Genomic DNA, 18,716 nt, shown 5'->3' on the forward strand with positions numbered 1-18,716 from the left:
CTAGATTACTGTGGTGCAGGGATCCTCAGGAGGTAGGGGTTACGCTGGCGGCCTGGACCTCTGTACCTTTAACAGTACCTCCAGGATGAGGGATTAGTCAGGGCCCCAGCTTAGGGTCAGCTTAGGCCCCCTACCTCCAGTATTCTGTGACAGTGTGACAGTATTTTGTGCCTTGGTTGGGTTTTTGAAAAACAAAGCATGTCACTTCTTTCAGCATTTTTTCACCCTTAGGAAGTAATGGGTGGTGAAAATAAACACACCAAAATTTGCATCAGCATTTTTTATGGCAAAATAGAATGGGGTTCTTTTTTTTCACAGAACTTTATGTACATGCATAAATAGAGACAGAAGTACAGTGAAAAAAACGCATCAAAACCTGCGTTTTTGACGCAGTTGATTTCCTGCCAGAGATTAGGTTTTGCTGCGGATCATGCAGCCCTGCAACAATCATGTACTGTAGAACACAACTTCCATAAAGGGTCTAATAGTGTGTTATTTAATGATAGAAGTTGTATTATACATGAAAGATTATTATAAGCAGGGCTGTTTGGACAAGAAGCTGGATTGATGTATCCTTTCCTCGCAGGCATACAGTAAGCCCTCAATGATTGTGTACTTCACTTACAATCCATAATGGAGCAAGCTTTCTTTTGCATGCCCCCTGGAACAGATTGATAATTATTAGTGTAGAGCGAGTATGTTCTGTCCGAGTATGCTCGGCCGAGCACCGAGTAGTTACACCTGCTCGGTGATATGGTTGAATCGCTCCCGTGTGCATGATTTGCAACTGTTTGACAGTTTTATTACATGTGAGGAATGTGTAAGAAATAGACGTTGCTCACATAATAAAGCTGTCAAACAGTTGCAAATCATGCACACGAGAGCGATTCAACCATATCACCGAGCAGCTGTAAATACTCGGAGCTCGGCCCGAGCATACTCGGACAGAATGTACTCGCTCAACCCTAATAATTATCTATAAGATGAGACCATGGCTCACAGTTTTTCTGGGGTGGGTAGGAGAAAACGCATATACAGCTGGGATAACCAGCGAGAACTACCAGGAGGCAGAAAAGTGAGGGACATAGTGTTAGAACCCTCCTGTTTTGGTTTCTATCTTGTGTTTTGCGGTCACGTGACCATCTGCCTTTATATTCCAGCTCCGCCCTTCTGGCTTTGCTGGACTTCAGTCTTTGACTGTCTCCCTAGCCAGGTGCTTCTGTGCCTTTCTCTGTCAGTTCTCTTGGTCCTCTGGGACCTCTAGTACGTTTTGTCTGTTTGTCTTTTGTGCTCTGCATCTACTTCTGTTTAGGAGGTGTCCATTTTTGTCTCAGTCCTTAGTTCTTTTAGGGACCCCTCCCTTAACTCTATAGGTCTTCGTTCAGACTAGCCGAGGACTAAGGCGGGTCTGTTCACAAGGAACAGGCAGCCCGCTACATCGTAGGGATTCTGCTTATTCTTACTGTAGGGACAGCTGTCCCCTATCTTTCCTTAGTTCATGTTGCAGATCATAACACATAGGTCACACACAGGTGCACTCAAACACTGTATACAACCAGAAATCAAGCATGCACCCAGCAAGGTTCCCAGTACATGGTATACACAATGCAGAGACCGCTGTAGGACCACTATAACTTCCAGCCACATTGACTCACTTCTATGCCAGCACTGACAAGCGATACTCATCCTGCACCACTTCCACCTCTTCTCCACTCAAGTACCTGTTGGACCTCATATTAGCAGAGTCAAAAAGGCCATGGTTATAATCATATTTATAATTTTGGCCAAAATCAAGATTATGCACAACTGAAATGGCAAATGAATTCCCTTAATCATGCATCCCTAATTTTAAATCATATTAGATGACATTTCTGCTGTTTACACAGGAGCCATGGGAGCCAGTCCTAGTGACAGCTTGCATCTTGGGGTCATAGCACTTGGCCTCCGTGATCAAGATCTTATTACTTTTTCATTGGACAGGTGATATGTTTTGATTTTGGAATAATCTCTGTCAATGAGGACAATGACATGAGGAGTTTTACAGAAGAAGAGCACTCCTTCTGTCAGTGCACCAACACCCCCACGGTATTACGACTGTGTGTTCAATTTATAGAAACCACATTGGCAAATGTTTAATACAAAAGAGCTGCAAGTGCAGGGGGCTTGGCCTGGCACTTACAGCACTTTGGCGTCTTTCCCTGCCCACTATGGGCCTCCTGTTGGTGACCGACAGGTCACTCTAAGAACTGGATGGGTTGATGGGATAGGGATTATCACAATGATAATTATTTTGTGTAAAAAAGAATGTGTGGTATTAAATAAATAATAATTCTGGTATAGCAATAGATTTTACAAATCAATGGAGGTGAGGGGGGGGGGGGGGGGGATAACTCTCTGAAATCTGTGGCCTTGGGTACCTAAAGAGCGGCTACCCCTAGTAGCGAATAGAGATTTCACTTTTAAAAAATAATGTCATCAAGAATATATTTTTTTAAATGGCAACACAGTTTGTCTTAAAATGACAAGCATCAACAGATTTCAATTTTATTTTTTTAATTACAATAAAAAATGTATACCTTGATAGGTTTCCTCATCCTAATAACCTTTTTAGGACATGGGGACCTTGTACCGGATGCATCTACAAAAACACAAGTGGAATGACTTAATGTACAGTCAGACAAAGATCAATTTCATATAGATTCTTCTTATGGATCATGTATGGTGATGTATGGTGTCACGGGGGCCTTCTTCAACATCACACGATCAACAGAGCAACAAGAGAACACTATGAAAATCAGTAAAATACAAAATATACACAAAATCATACCTACATACCATATCACACCATCACAAACTCTCCCTCCTCATAATAAGTGAGCACGCCATGAGATCTACACAGACCTCTGGCCTGCTCACTTTAGTCCACAAGGCTCAATTGCTGATAGTTCCTTGTACAGTGGCAGGGGTATGTCAGCCTGAGGGAGTCTATGGTCCTTGTCGAGACAGTCCATCGGCGTTCTGGTGTTGGCTTCCCAGTTTGAATTGGAGGTAGAAGCTGTAGGGTTGTAAAGCTAAACTCCACTAAGGCCATCTCCTCACACTCCTCCTCCATTCTTCCATTCTTTTTCAGCAGGGACACGAATGTAAGAGGTTTCATTTCTATGAGAACAAAACTTTGTATCATCCAGTTCCCTCAAAGCATACTTCATGTCATCCTTGTGAACAAACTCCACAGTCCCCATTCCACCCTGGTGCACATCAACATAGTAGACATCTCCAGCTTCTCTCATATGATCTTTCAGATCTTGCCAATTCACTGACGGGGGAAGCACTAAGACGAGGACTCTTTATTTATTTTGCTGGGACAGAGGTCTGTATCTCCCTCGGGGTCCTCCATATCCTCCCCTGATCCCCGAGTTGCCCTGGGAAGCTTCACATGTACCTGGTGAGAGCCGAACTTGTATTGCATTGCGTCCAACCCCCGAGTGCTGACCCCCAGCTATGGGGATGATCACTTGGGGGCGTGGTAAACAGTGTTCTGGGGAGACAATATCTGGGCTGACCAGGGTGAGTGTAGACCCAGTGTCCCGAAGTCCCTGGGCTTCCTCCCTGATGCCATTTACGTCCCCCAGTTCACATTCCTTCATGGTACCATTCATTGCATTTTGTGCATTACTCATCATAGATGGGGGGGGGGTCAGTCGGCAGGTTGCGAATGCTCCATTCTCTCTCGGTTGATGCAGGGTGAACTGGTCCTTGGCTGTGGGTTACGACATTGGTCCAGTGGCACACCAGCCCTGCTCCTAGGTTGTTCCCCAGAACCACATCTACTGGTAGATGCCGCACTACTTCTACATCCACAATTACACGACTGTGACCCCAGTCTAAATGTAAACGGGCCCTCCGAATGTTCAAAGATTCTCCTCCAGGTATGTTCACTAACATACGGCTGCCAGGAACAATATATTGGTCGGGTACTAAATGTTCTTTGATCAATGTGACTGAGGCTCCAGAGTCACGGAGTCCTGCAGCCTCCACACCCTCTACCCAGACCGACTGCAGATGCTGGTTCATGGTCGCTGAGGTGTCCCATCTAGTCCGAGACACGTGTCCTTGTACCACATATGCCTCTTCTTCCGGTCAGGGTTGTTGGATCCTCTCTCCTCCTGCATTCCAACCGCATTGCGGCACAGTGTTTGCCGAATGTGGATGATGCGGGCTAGAATGTTCCTGGCATTCCCTAGCAAAATGTGCCATGCGTCCATAGTTAAGGCAGCTTAACCCCTCTCGCCCTGACGAGGACCGTACTTGGGGGCTTGGAGACAAAGGCCGGAGGCTGTACACTCCAGCAGGGGTATTTATCGTGCCAGGGTCAGTTGTCCACTCCGGCGGGGGTGGTGAGAATTCTTCCTCAGGTGGGATGGAGTGCACAAGATGCACGAGACGAGGTGGGGGTCCGAGGGGCTCCCTCCGAATCCTTGAGGGACAGCTGGATTGCAAATGCCCAGGTTGTCCACACCTATAACATCTCTTCTTTGTAATTCCCCCAGGTTGTGGTCGGAATTGTTGGGGCTCGGAATTGTGAGGAGTGGTTGTCATCAGCTGAGTGGAGGGGCAGATCTAACCGGAGAGGGCCGGGGCGCGGGAGCAGGCTGTGGTTTATTGTCCAGAAACCTCCTCCATTGTGGTCGGATAGTAATGGCCTCATTGGCCAGGGCTGCAGCTCTATCCACCATGCACGGCATGCGCTCCCGGACCCATTCCCGTATCTCTGTGGGGCACTTAGCAAGAAATTGTTCTATAAGGAAAACCTGTATAACTTCTTTCACAGTGAAGGCATTTTTCACTTCCAGCCATCTCCGACATGCCTGAGACATCTTATGTGCATACATTCTAAACGATTCCCCCGTGGTTAATGGAAGGTCTCGGAACCGAGCCCTATATGAGTCTGGGGTGATAGCGTGGTAATCAAGAATAGTCCGCTTTACAATGTTATAATCCCGATTCCGCTGTGAGTCAATGGTTCTGCAAGACTCCGCCATGCTTCCATTCAGGAGTCCCACTAACAAACGCATCCAGCCAGAGTGGGGAACCTCCATCATGGCACACTGCCGCTCAAAGTTCTTGAAGAACCCATCCACATTTCCAGAATCCTCATCAAATGGCTTAAAGTCCGCCCGTGTGATCCGTACAGGTTCCCGGATCGTTGGGTTTACACTCCACAAAGCATTACTCTCTCTTTCGAGCTCCATTGCTTCTTGTCTCCGCTGTGCTCAGCGAACAGCCTCCTCCTTATACTCCTGAGACTCCTGGGCCCAGAACTGCCATCTCTTCTTCAAACCATACCAACCACTGGATTTGGGGTGGAGATCCATCCATCTCCAGCGTTTGTCCATCAGACATCTGGGAGGAGGTGGCCTGGCTAGCACCCACCAGAAGATCAATTAAGGCCTCTTTAGTCAGTCCCTGTTGGTTCAGGCCCAAGTCTCTGGCTCTCTCTTGTAAACTGGATACAGTCCAATTTCTGTACTCACTCTGTGGGTGGCTCTCCATTTGGTTGCGCTCTGTTGATACCACCGCTGCCACCAGTTGTCACGGGGTCCTTCTCCAACATCACACAATCAACAGAGCAACAAGAGAACACTATGAAAATGAGTAAAATACAAAATATACACAAAATGATACCTACGTACCCTATCACACCATCACATATGGTGGTTATTGCTTACCCATTTCCTCAGGCATCACCTCCCTCTTATACTGGCGATGACCCATCTTCTCCTTATCCACACATTCAACTTTAATTGCGGCCATGTTTCTATACTAAAATAACCAACAAAGAAAAGAAAAAAACTTAAAAATGGCAGATATATCAAATCTACACTGTGCACACAAACTATAGAATGAGATTATAAATTCTTATTTTCATCTACCTGATGCTCCTGTGGAATTCCAGAACCAAGACACCTATTGCTGGGCAAATCTGCAGGGAACACAAACTAAGTGATCGGAGTACATAGAAGAGAACACATGGGTTATAAGAGAGCAAACACTACATGGCTTGGAGTCAGACCCATCTTATGGATGAAAATTATCCTCAGGAACACATTCTTTAAATCAAATTCACAGACACTCCCAATATTCTGTGCTTGTGTCTGTCATATGAAGCATCCAGCACTCTGATTCAGTTTTCTATTCTTTTAATAGAACAGAAAACCAGATATGATCGACATAAAAACAGACGCCCCCCTTGTTTTTAACACTAATTATGTAAACAAATGAATTCACAACTGGGTGGTCTCCACAACCTTGTGTCAAAGAAGCCTGCTTAGAGCTGCTATAGACAAGGCAAAATTAGCTTTTTGCAGCCTCTCTCTGGTTCATACATCCTAGACGTGGATGCATCTGAAGTCTAGCCCAGCCCTTCATCTCCTCTTTGCACGGTCTTCGAATAACACATCAAAAATGCTGCTAGCTAAATCATCTTTAAATTTGTTTTATTAAATATTTTTCAAAACTTGAATGAACCACAAGACATTATCCAGAATACAGATACAATTTTATTTGTATCATTCATTATTAAAGATGATTTACAAAATCAATAAAGAAATAAAAAACAGTGGTATTAATGTGTCCTTTTGTTCCACAATCCTCGATTCCTCTGGATAAATGAGTATTAAACAAATATAACTTATGAGTACCAAACATAGGTTTAACTCAAACTTTAAACCTGCAATATAACAACATTACAACTTTAACAACTTTATCAAATCTTATCAAAATATATACAGTGGTGGAAATAAGTATTTGATCCCTTGCTGTTTTTGTAAGTTTGCCCACTGACAAAGACATGAACAGTCTATAATTTTAAGGATAGGTTAATTTTAACATTGAAAGATAGAATATCCATAAAAAAAAAATCAAGAAAATCAGATAGTATAAATTAGATACATTTATTTGCATTTTGCAGTGAGAAATAAGTATTTGATCCTTCTGGCAAACAACACTTAATACTTGGTGGCAAAACCCTTTTTGGCAAGCACAGCAGACGTTGTTTGTAGTTGATGATGAGGTTTGCGCACATGTCAGGAGGAATTTTGGTCCACTCCTCTTTGCAGATCATCTCTAAATCATTCAGATTTTGAGGCTGTTGCTTGGCAACTTGGAGCTTCAACTCCCTCCATAACTTTTCTATGGGATTAAGATCTGGAGACTGACTAGGCCACTCCATGACCTTACTGTGCTTCTTTTTGAGCCACTCCTTTGTTGCCTTGGCTGTATGTTTTGGGTCATTGTCTTGCTGGAAGACCCAGCCACAACAAATTTTTAATGTCCTGGCGGAGGGAAGGAGGTTGTCACTCAGGATTTTAGGGTACATGGCTCCATCCATTCTCCCATTGATGTGGTGAAGTAGTCCTGTGCCCTTAGCAGAGAAACACCCCCAAAATATAATGTTTCCATCCCCATGCTTGACAGTGGGGACGGTGTTCTTTGGGTCATAGGCAGCATTTCTCTTCCTCCAAACACAGCGAGTTGAGTTAATGCCAAAGAGCTCAATTTTTGTCTCATCTGATCACAGCAACTTCTCTCAATAACTCACAGAATCATCCAGGTGTTCATTGGCAAACTTCAGATGGTCCTGCACATGTGTCTTCTTGAGCAGGGGGGATCTTACAGGCACTGCAGGATTTTAAACCTTTAAGGCTGCCTTGAGATCATTAACAAGATCCTTCCGTGTAGTTTTAGGCTGATCTCTCACCTTCCTCACGATCAAGGATACCCCACGAGGTGAGATTTTGCAAGGTGCCCCAGATCGATGTCGATTGACAGTCATTTTGTATTTCTTCCATTTTCTTACTATTGCACCAACAGTTGTCTCCTTCTCACCCAGCGTCTTACTTATGGTTTTGTAGCCCATTCCAGCTTTGTGCAGGTCTATGATCTTGTCCCTGACATCCTTAGAAAGCTCTTTGGTCTTGCCCATGTTGTAGAGGTTAGAGTCTGACTGATTAATTGAGTCTGAGGACAGGACTCTTTTATACAGGTGACAATGTAAGACAACTGTCTTTAATGCAGGTAACAAGTTGATTAGGAGCGTCTAACTGGTCTGTAAGAGCCAGAACTCATAATGGTTTGTAGAGGATCAAATACTTACTTCTCACTGCAAAATGCAAAAAAATGTATCTAATTTATACAATGTGATTTTGTTGATTTTATTGATTTTTTTGGGGATGTTCTGTCTCTCAATGTTAAAATTAGCCTGCCCTTAAAATTAGAGACTGTTCATGTCTTTGTCAGTGGGCAAACTTACAAAAACAGCAAGGGATCATATAATTATTTCCTTCACTGTATATAAGTACATGCCAATGCCCATAGTTACCTCATTCTCATGATAAGCTGCATCCCAACCCATCCACAAACTCAAGCTAAAATCATCTTAGAAAATGTGCAAATGACATCTTATTAGGTACCGAATCCGCAGATTTTTCAATGGAAGGATGCTTCAGGAAATGCCTTTTTCCCCCTGAAGCATAATTTTTAGCATTTTTGAGGGGTTGTTTCCTAAGAGATTTGACATTTTTGCCCACCGTCGGGTTTTTGTAGTTTTATTGTGGCGTCTTTTATACCATTTTCCGGATGTTCATTTTTTTAACACAAGAAACGGCTAGCATTTTCACGAAAATATGCTGACACAACGCTAAAAAATACACCCAGGCATCTTTTGAGCCTTCCCATTAACTTGTATTATAAAGTCTTTAGAGTGGAAAACATCTGAAGAACTGTTTGATTCTTTGCTTGGAAACTTAAAGCAATTAAAAGACCATCAAAACACTGAACATATGAACAGCAAGTCGGTTTGCAAAGAAATCCATATGTTTATTCTTTTAAGCATTTTTTTGCTGCCTTTTGAGGTAGGATTCGGAGCAGAGCTGCCTGAACAAGACGTGTGCACATACCCTTAGCGTCACATTTGCTTCTGCTTGAGGCTTCTATCCCGGTTCCTTCATCTGTGTTGCTTATCAGAAAGAAATGCAAAAGGGAACCAGGAAACATTAACCATCACAAGCAGCATCAAAAGACTGCAGACTCCAGCTGTCGTTACTGAGTGGGGTGTTGGGGGCCGAAGTGCTAGATTGCTTTGACACGGTCAGGTATGCTAGCTGCTTTAAATATTGGGACACATGACAGGTCCTCTGAAGTATGCATTCGTATTTGAACCATTAGAGCCTGCACCTGATTGTAGAACATGAACAAGGTATTACTCACCTGAGATGTTGGCCACAGTCATCTCCTCCGTACATTTCTGAAGATCTCCCTCATCCTCATTTATAGCTTCAACTTTAACTGCAGACATGTTTGGAACCTAAAAAGTACCAAAAATAATCACACACCATTTTAATAATGCAGTATTTATGAAATGTACAGCAACTTCTCCTTATATAATAGATCCTGAATTCCATCTACCTGTTGTTCATGTGGGATATGATGGTTTTCCTGTGGACGGAGGGAACCAAGACCGTTTTTGCTGGACACATCTGTAGGAAAAACACCCACAAATGACACGTATGATTTTTTGGATGTGTATAGTGAACAAAATAAGAAGGTCTTTCATGTCATATCGGTTCACTCTTGTATAGCAAAAGTAATTATGGAGTCATATGGGCCAAATGTAACCATCAAGTAAGACAATGGATCCAGATCATATTAACTCTGTTGAAAAATCACACAGAGTGGCAGAGTATGTAGTGGGGATTACTCACTCAGGTCAAAGTCCCATCTACACCTTTTAACTTTACTAGTGGCCATGTTGTTACCTTACATGAGAAATCCTTGGACAGAACATATGTAAACCTTACAAGCCAGCCACATCCTGAATCCATGATAAGATTGTACACATTACAATTTTCTTCTGCCACTGTATATTAAGACAAGCTAGACAAGATTAAATGACGGAGATGAACTAATAGCATTACCATATATTAATAACGGATCTAACGTTAAAACATCATATAGCTATATTTTTGTTTTGCTGAAAAACCTATTTAACCATAGTAATTTAAAGGGGTTGTCCAATACTTTGACAACCTATTCTTAAAGATGCACTTCCATTAACATTATAATGGTCGAAACCTGAGTGAATGTATATGTAATGTAGTGAGGTGTATAAATATACTCACTGAAAGCCATCTTCTATTGCTGCTGTGGCCCTCTTCTGGGTTAAGTGCTGACTATTCCAACTTGCCAGCTCACACTAGGGGTTTGTGTGTGCGCCGGAAGTCGCTATTACAATGTAAGTCTATGGAGCCTCGTTAAGACACTTCATCAACTTACATTGTACAGACACGTTCACAAGGTCAGTATTTTACATCAGTATGTGTAAGCCAAAACCAGGAGAAGAACAATCAGAGGAAAAGTATAATAGAAACTGGTCACCTCTTCTGTATTTATCACCCACTCCTGGTTTTGGCTTACAGATGCTGATGTGAAATACTGACCAAATACTGAGCAAATACTGAACATGCAACTGTGGCCTAAAAGTGACTTCAGGCTCGCATAGAGCTCTATAAGCCAGCTTGTCAGAACTTCAGCCATGTGACTCAGAAGAGGACAAAAGCGGCACTGGAAACTGAAGACGATGGCAATCAGCGAGTATATCAATACAGTATATTAAGTATATTAATATACCTACATGCACAAAATATACATTCACAAAGATTTAGCCCATAAAAATATTAATGGGAGTTCTTCATTAAATACTGGATTCAGACTTTAAAATAGAAAGAACAGATACTTCCTACACCAGCACTATTCCTACGACGTCTGCGCCGGGTTTCCTGGCACTCTCGCAATGTTATTATGCCACATGAGCACTGCAGCCAATCAGGGCTGCAGTTATCACACTTGCCTCAGACATCCAAGGTTCATTATAGAGAGAAGTGTGAGGAAAGCAGCCCAACAGTGACCGCTGACTGTTATATCATGTCAGCACTGCAGCCAATTTCATGACAGCCCTGGAAAATCCAGCACAGACATCACTGAAATGGCACCAGTGAGGGAGGTGACTTACTTTTATTTTACATTGGGAAATGATTTCTCCGAGTAGTGGACAACCTCTTTAAATTATTAGAGGTAAATTGGTTTTTAAGCAAAATAATATTATAGTTATACGAGTTTAACGTTAGATATGTTATTAATATGATGCTATATGTCAATCTCCGTCACTGTCATTTAATCTTTCCAGTACGTGCAGCGCCTGGGGAAAGCACTCTCTGGGACAAAATACACAACATTTATTATGATTCGTTGCACCACACACATCCCTAATACAATGTCCACCCACTGCCTCTAGTAGGCTACTGACGTACTGTCATCTTGTCTCATTGTATCCTACGCGACGTATATACAGCAGTGTCATTGTATCCTATGCGACGTATATACAGCAGTGTCATTGTATCCTATGCAGCGTATATACCGCAGTGTCATTGTATCCTATGCAGCATATATACCGCAGTGTCATTGTATCCTATGCAGCATATATACCGCAGTGTCATTGTATCCTACGCAACGTATATACAGCAGTGTCATTGTATCCTACGCGATGTATATACAGCAGTGTCATTGTAGCCTATGCAGCGTATATACCGCAGTGTCATTGTATCCTATGCAGCGTATATACCGCAGTGTCATTGTATCCTATGCAGCGTATATACCGCAGTGTCATTGTATCCTACGCAACGTATATACAGCAGTGTCATTGTATCCTACGCGACGTATATACAGCAGTGTCATTGTATCCTACGCGACGTATATACAGCAGTGTCATTGTATCCTACGCGACGTATATACAGCAGTGTCATTGTATCCTACGCGACGTATATACAGCAGTGTCATTGTATCCTACGCGACGTATATACCGCAGTGTCATTGTATCCTACGCGACGTATATACAGCAGTGTCATTGTATCCTACGCGACGTATATACCGCAGTGTCATTGTATCCTACGCGACGTATATACCGCAGTGTCATTGTATCCTACGCGACGTATATACCGCAGTGTCATTGTATCCTACGCGACGTATATACCGCAGTGTCATTGTATCCTACGCAACGTATATACCGCAGTGTCATTGTATCCTACGCAACGTATATACCACAGTGTCATTGTATCCTACGCGACGTATATACAGCAGTGTCATTGTATCCTACGCGACGTATATACTACAGTGTCATTGTATCCTACGCGACGTATATACAGCAGTTTCATTGTATCCTACTCAACGTATATACTACAGTGTCATCGTATCCTACGCAACGTATATACTACAGTGTCATCGTATCCTACGCAACGTATATACTAGTGTCATTGTATCCTACGCAACGTATATACTAGTGTCATTGTATCCTACGCGACATATATACCGCAGTGTCATTGTATCCTACGCGACGTATATACCGCAGTGTCATTGTATCCTACGCGACGTATATACCGCAGTGTCATTGTATCCTACGCGACGTATATACTGCAGTGTCATTGTATCCTACGTGACGTATATAATACAGTGCCATTGTATCCTACGCGACGTATACAGCAGTGTTATTGTATCCTACGCAACGTATATACTACAGTGTCATTGTATCCTACGCACCGTATACACTAGTGTCATTGTATCCTACGCAACGTATATACTACAGTGTCATTGTATCCTACGCGACGTATATACAGCAGTGTCATTGTATCCTACGCGACGTATATACTAGTGTCATTGTATCCTACGCAAAGTATATACTACAGTGTCATTGTATCCTACACAATGTATATATTAGTGTCATTGTATCCTATGCGACATATATAAAGCAGTGTCATTGTATCCTACGCGACGTATATACCGCAGTGTCATTGTATCCTACGCAAAGTATATACTACAGTGTCATTGTATCCTACGCAACGTATATACTAGTGTCATTGTATCCTACGCAACGTATATACCACAGTGTCATTGTATCCTACGCGACGTATATACGGCAGTGTCATTGTATCCTATGCGACGTATATACTGCAGTGTCATTGTATCCTATGCGACGTATATACTGCAGTGTCATTGTATCCTATGCGACATATATAAAGCAGTGTCATTGTATCCTACGCGACGTATATACCGCAGTGTCATTGTATCCTACGCAAAGTATATACTACAGTGTCATTGTATCCTACGCAACGTATATACTAGTGTCATTGTATCCTACGCAACGTATATACCACAGTGTCATTGTATCCTACGCGACGTATATACTACAGTCTCATTGTATCCTACGCGACGTATATACGGCAGTGTCATTGTATCCTATGTGACGTATATACCGCAGTGTCATTGTATCCTATGCGACGTATATACCGCAGTGTCATTGTATCCTACGCGACGTATATACCGCAGTGTCATTGTATCCTACGCGACGTATATACCGCAGTGTCATTGTATCCTACGCGACGTATATACCGCAGTGTCATTGTATCCTACGCGACGTATATACCGCAGTGTCATTGTATCCTACGCGACGTATATACCGCAGTGTCATTGTATCCTATGCGACGTATATACAGCAGTGTCATTGTATCCTATGCGACGTATATACCGCAGTGTCATTGTATCCTATGCGACGTATATACCGCAGTGTCATTGTATCCTATGCGACGTATATACAGCAGTGTCATTGTATCCTATGCGACGTATATACCGCAGTGTCATTGTATCCTATGCGACGTATATACCGCAGTGTCATTGTATCCTATGCGACGTATATACCGCAGTGTCATTGTATCCTATGCGACATATATACCGCAGTGTCATTGTATCCTATGCGACGTACAGTACAGACCAAAAGTTTGGACACACCTTCTCATTTAAAGATTTTTCTGTATTCTCATGACTATGAAAATTGTACATTCACACTGAAGGCATCAAAACTATGAATTAACACATGTGGAATTATATACTTAACAAAAAAGTGTGAAACAACTGAAAATATGTCTTATTTTCTAGGTTCTTCAAAGTAGCCACCTTTTGCTTTGATGACTGCTTTGCACACTCTTGGCATTCTCTTGATGAGCTTCAAGAGGTAGTCACCGGAAATGGTTTTCACTTCACAGGTGTGCCCTGTCAGGTTTAATAAGTGGGATTTCTGGCCTTATAAATGGGGTTGGGACCATCAGTTGTGTTGTGCAGAAGTCAGGTGGATACACAGCTGATAGTCCTACTGAATAGACTGTTAGAATTTGTATTATGGCAAGAAAAAAGCAGCAGTAAAGAAAAACGAGTGGCCATCATTACTGTAAGAAATGAAGGCCAGTCAGTGCGAAAAATTGGGAAAACTTTGAAAGTGTCCCCAACTGCAGTTGCAAAAACCATCAAGCACTACAAAGAAACTGGCTCACATGAGGACTGCCCCAGGAAAGGAAGACCAAGAGTCACCTCTGCTTCTGAGAATAAGTTTATCCGAGTCACCAGCCTCAGAAATCGCAGGTTAACAGCAGCGCAGATTAGAGACCAGGTCAATGCCACACAGAGTTCTAGCAGCAGACACATCTCTACAACAACTGTTAAGAGGAGACTTTGTGCAGCAGGCCTTCATGGTAAAATAGCTGCTAGGAAACCACTGCTAAGGACAGGCAACAAGCAGAGGAGACTTGTTTGGGCTAAAGAACACAAGGAATGGATATTATACCAGTGGAAATCTGTGCTTTGGTCTGATTAGTCCAAATTTGAGATCTTTGGTTCCAACCACCGTGTCTTTGTGCGACGCAGAAAAGGTGAACGGATGGACTCTACATGCCTGGTTCCCACCGTGAAGCATGGAGGAGGAGGTGTGATGGTGTGGGGGTGCTTTGCTGGTGACACTGTTGGGGATTTATTCAAAATTGAAGGCATACTGAACCAGCATGGCTACCACAGCATCTTGCAGCGGCATGCTATTCCATCTGGTTTGCGTTTAGTTGGACCACCATTTATTTTCAACAGGACAATGACCCCAAACACACCTCCAGCCTGTGTAAGGGCTATTTGACCAAGAAGGAGAGTGATGGGGTGCTACGCCAGATGACCTGGCCTCCAGAGTCACCAGACCTGAACCCAATGGAGATGGTTTGGGGTGAGCTGGACCGCAGAGTGAAGGCAAAAGGGCCAACAAGTGCTAAGCATCTCTGGGAACTCCTTCAAGATGGTTGGAAGACCATTTCCGGTGACTACCTCTTGAAGCTCATCAAGAGAATGCCAAGAGTGTGCAAAGCAGTCATCAAAGCAAAAGGTGGCTACTTTGAAGAACCTAGAATATAAGACATATTTTCAGTTGTTTCACACTTTTTTGTTAAGTATATAATTCCACATGTGTTAATTCATAGTTTTGATGCCTTCAGTGTGAATGTACAATTTTCATAGTCAAGAAAATACAGAAAAATCTTTAAATGAGAAGGTGTGTCCAAACTTTTGGTCTGTACTGTATATACCGCAGTGTCATTGTATCCTATGCAACGTATACACAGCAGTATCATTGTATCCTATGCGACGTATACACAGCAGTGTCATTGTATCCTATGCGACGTATATACCGCAGTGTCATTGTATCCTATGCGACGTATATACCGCAGTGTCATTGTATCCTATGAGATGTATATACCGCAGTGTCACTGTATCCTATGAGATGTATATACCGCAGTGTCATTGTATCCTTTGAGATGTATATACCGCAGTGTCATTCTATCCTATGCAATGTATATACAGCAAAGTCTGTGTATCCTATGCAATATATGCGCAGCAGAGTGTCAGTGTATCCTATGCGAGGTATACAAAGGAAAGTTTCAGTGTATCTATGTGATGTATACAGCACTCCCTGTGTATCCTATCTGGAATGCACTACCCCAGGCAATTCAATTAATTCCCAGTAGCCACAGTTTTAACTATGTCCTAAAATGTATTTTTTTTAGACTAGCCTATCATCTCACCTCCCTAATTTAACTATTCCCTCTTTGCCCTTCCCCCTATTTCCTGATAGATTGTAAGCTTGAGAGCAAGATCCTCAATTCTTTTGGTATCTGTTGAATTATATGTTTACTCTGTAATGTCTGAAATTTTCTGTACATATCACCTTTGAATTGTAAACTGCTCGCTAATATGTTGGCACTAGAGAACTAAAAATGTATCCTATGTGATGTACATACAGCAGTCTCTGTGTATCCTATGTGATGTACATACAGCAGTCTCTGTGTATCCTATGTGATGTACATACAGCAGTCTCTGTGTATCCTATGTGATGTACATACAGCAGTCTCTGTGTATCCTATGTGATGTACATACAGCAGTCTCTGTGTATCCTATGTGATGTACATACAGCAGTCTCTGTGTATCCTATGTGATGTACATACAGCAGTCTCTGTGTATCCTATGTGATGTACATACAGCAGTCTCTGTGTATCCTATGTGATGTACATACAGCAGTCTCTGTGTATCCTATGTGATGTACAAACAGCAGTCTCTGTGTATCCTATGTGATGTACAAACAGCAGTCTCTGTGTATCCTATGTGATGTACATACAGCAGTCTCTGTGTATCCTATGTGATGTACATACAGCAGTCTCTGTGTATCCTATGTGATGTAGATACAGCAGTCTCTGTGTATCCTATGTGATGTACATACAGCAGTCTCTGTGTATCCTATGTGATGTACATACAGCAGTCTCTGTGTATCCTATGTGATGTACATACAGCAGTCTCTCTGTATCCTATGTGATGTACATACAGCAGTCTCTGTGTATCCTATGTGATGTATAACCATTATCTGCAAAAGAAAAAGTTGTTGTAGTGTTTCTTTAAATGGAGCCCATCACCCCAAAATTGCATTCTAAAATAACAAACTATCCTTATATTAGAACCATAAAAAAGGAAAAATGTGTGCATTGTAGACAGGCAGATTGTTTTGTCCTCATACAGCATCAAGGTTAATCAGCAGCTTGTGCGCTGCCAATAACATTGATTTTACGCCAGCATAAACAATCCTATCTTCCGACAAATGAGAACTTTGCTTGTTCAACTAGTAATCCTCGGCATGTTTACATGGCCTGATAATTGGGAACGAGCGTTCACGAACTCTAGGCCAGTCTAAATAGACATATTGTTTCCTCTGAAGATATGCAGTTTGTTTAAAATACAAAACCATATCATATATGGAATATGTACGTGCATTGCCATATCATTCCAAAGACTTCCAGTGGAGCTCCTGTAAATTCTGATGTGTAACACTACCAGATAACTTCTAAATCGAGAGTGTGTTTCACTCACCACCATTTCATAGTTCAGGAGAAATAAATTCAGCTCTATATTGTTTCAATGTAGATCCGTCTTCTTCTATATGCGGTGTTCAATACACATTAAAAGAGCAAAGAGGCGGCTTTTTATGTTCATGTGGAGTATTTCTTGGTCCGTGGTGTAATGACATTACAAGGCTACTAATACTAAATAATGTAGTAGTAAATACTATAACAACTGATTTGGGGGACTGGCAGTTTTCTTGATTAATAGTTTTGAATGTGAGAGTTGCCGATTGATTGTCACCGACTATGGGAGGTTTTTTTTGGATGAATATTTTAAAAAGTGTATCCAATGATTTCATTTTTAGTTCTTAAATCAATAGAACTCATGAAAATAAGAAACTTTGTAATTTATCTCATCAGAGAAATCTGCTTCTTGGATTGATCTCTGTCAATTCATTGGTAAAATATGTGATCAGTGAAGACAGATTTCCCAATTACTGAGATATGAGATAACAGATGGTGCATTCCAGATTCTATGGAGAAAGGGGGGGGAGGGGAGGAGCTAGAGGTAGACACAGACATTCTGCTGTAAGTTCTCCATAGAACTTTAAAGCTCTGTTATTTTCTAGCTCAGTAATGGAAAGACTGAATTCACTGAAGACTAGAGATGAGCAAAGCCAATGTTACAAGTTCGGCATTCGTACCGGACAATGATTGTCCGGTGCCAAACACTGAACATGGACTTCTCCCGGAAAGAGAGAAAGAAAGAGAGTAAGGGATCGTACTCATTTGCGAGAAAAATGGACTAGTGCAATCCGATATAAAAAATCAGATTTCACTCTGACCAATGTTAATCTATGAGTTAGAGCTCATCTGCGATTTTTTTTCTCAACTGAAATCAGACTGAGAAAAAAAATCGCAGCATGCTGCGATTTGCCGCGTATATCGGACGAGCCTCACTAATGCAAGTCAATGGGTGCGAGAAAAAACGAACCATCTGTATGCCATCCGATTTTTACGGATACATTACCATTCTGTAGCATAGAACACTATAAATGGCCCTGTAAATGATGGTACAATAATAGTTGCAGAGAAAAAAAAAAAAGAATTGAATACGGATGTCAAACGGATGCTATGTGACATAAAAATCACATTGTCCTCGCATGACGCTCGTCCTACTTTTCAGGAACAACATCGGACCATCTTTTTTCTCGCAGAGGAGTATGAGCCCTAAGAGAGAGAAAGAAAGACTTGAGGATTCTGAGATTGAATGACCAGTCCTGGTTGACAAATAAACAGATTTCTCTGATACAATGTATTACACAGTGTCTTATTTTCATGTATACTACTAATTTCTAAGAATAAAAATGGCTACTTTTTGAAGGGGTTGCCCTTAGGACAGATCATCAATATTAG

General features: G+C 42.0%; 1 protein-coding gene across 6 annotated transcripts in view; it reads right to left on the minus strand.

The window, feature by feature from the left end:
• The window catches only part of LOC141273112 (uncharacterized), a 68,093-nt gene that overhangs the window by 42,025 nt on the left and 7,352 nt on the right, over positions 1–18,716 (minus strand). The window contains exons 3-8 of one of the 6 annotated variants that reach the window (XM_073684512.1): positions 18,480–18,530; positions 9,466–9,536; positions 9,268–9,364; positions 5,934–5,983; positions 5,730–5,823; positions 2,577–2,638 (exon numbers count right to left, since the gene is read on the minus strand). In XM_073684512.1, coding sequence (XP_073540613.1) covers positions 2,577–2,638; positions 5,730–5,823; positions 5,934–5,983; positions 9,268–9,364; positions 9,466–9,536; positions 18,480–18,530 — 425 coding nt within the window. Of the gene's footprint in view, positions 1–2,576; positions 2,639–5,729; positions 5,824–5,933; positions 5,984–9,267; positions 9,365–9,465; positions 9,537–17,328; positions 18,244–18,330; positions 18,394–18,416; positions 18,531–18,716 lie in introns of those variants that run through there. The other 5 variants (XM_073684511.1, XM_073684516.1, XM_073684514.1 and 2 more) reach the window with 5 other exon arrangements.

The sequence above is a fragment of the Phyllobates terribilis genome, unplaced genomic scaffold, assembly GCF_046119375.1.
Source record: "Phyllobates terribilis strain yellow unplaced genomic scaffold, ASM4611937v1 Scaffold_5__5_contigs__length_657084704, whole genome shotgun sequence".
In the NCBI taxonomy this organism is placed as follows: domain Eukaryota; kingdom Metazoa; phylum Chordata; class Amphibia; order Anura; family Dendrobatidae; genus Phyllobates; species Phyllobates terribilis.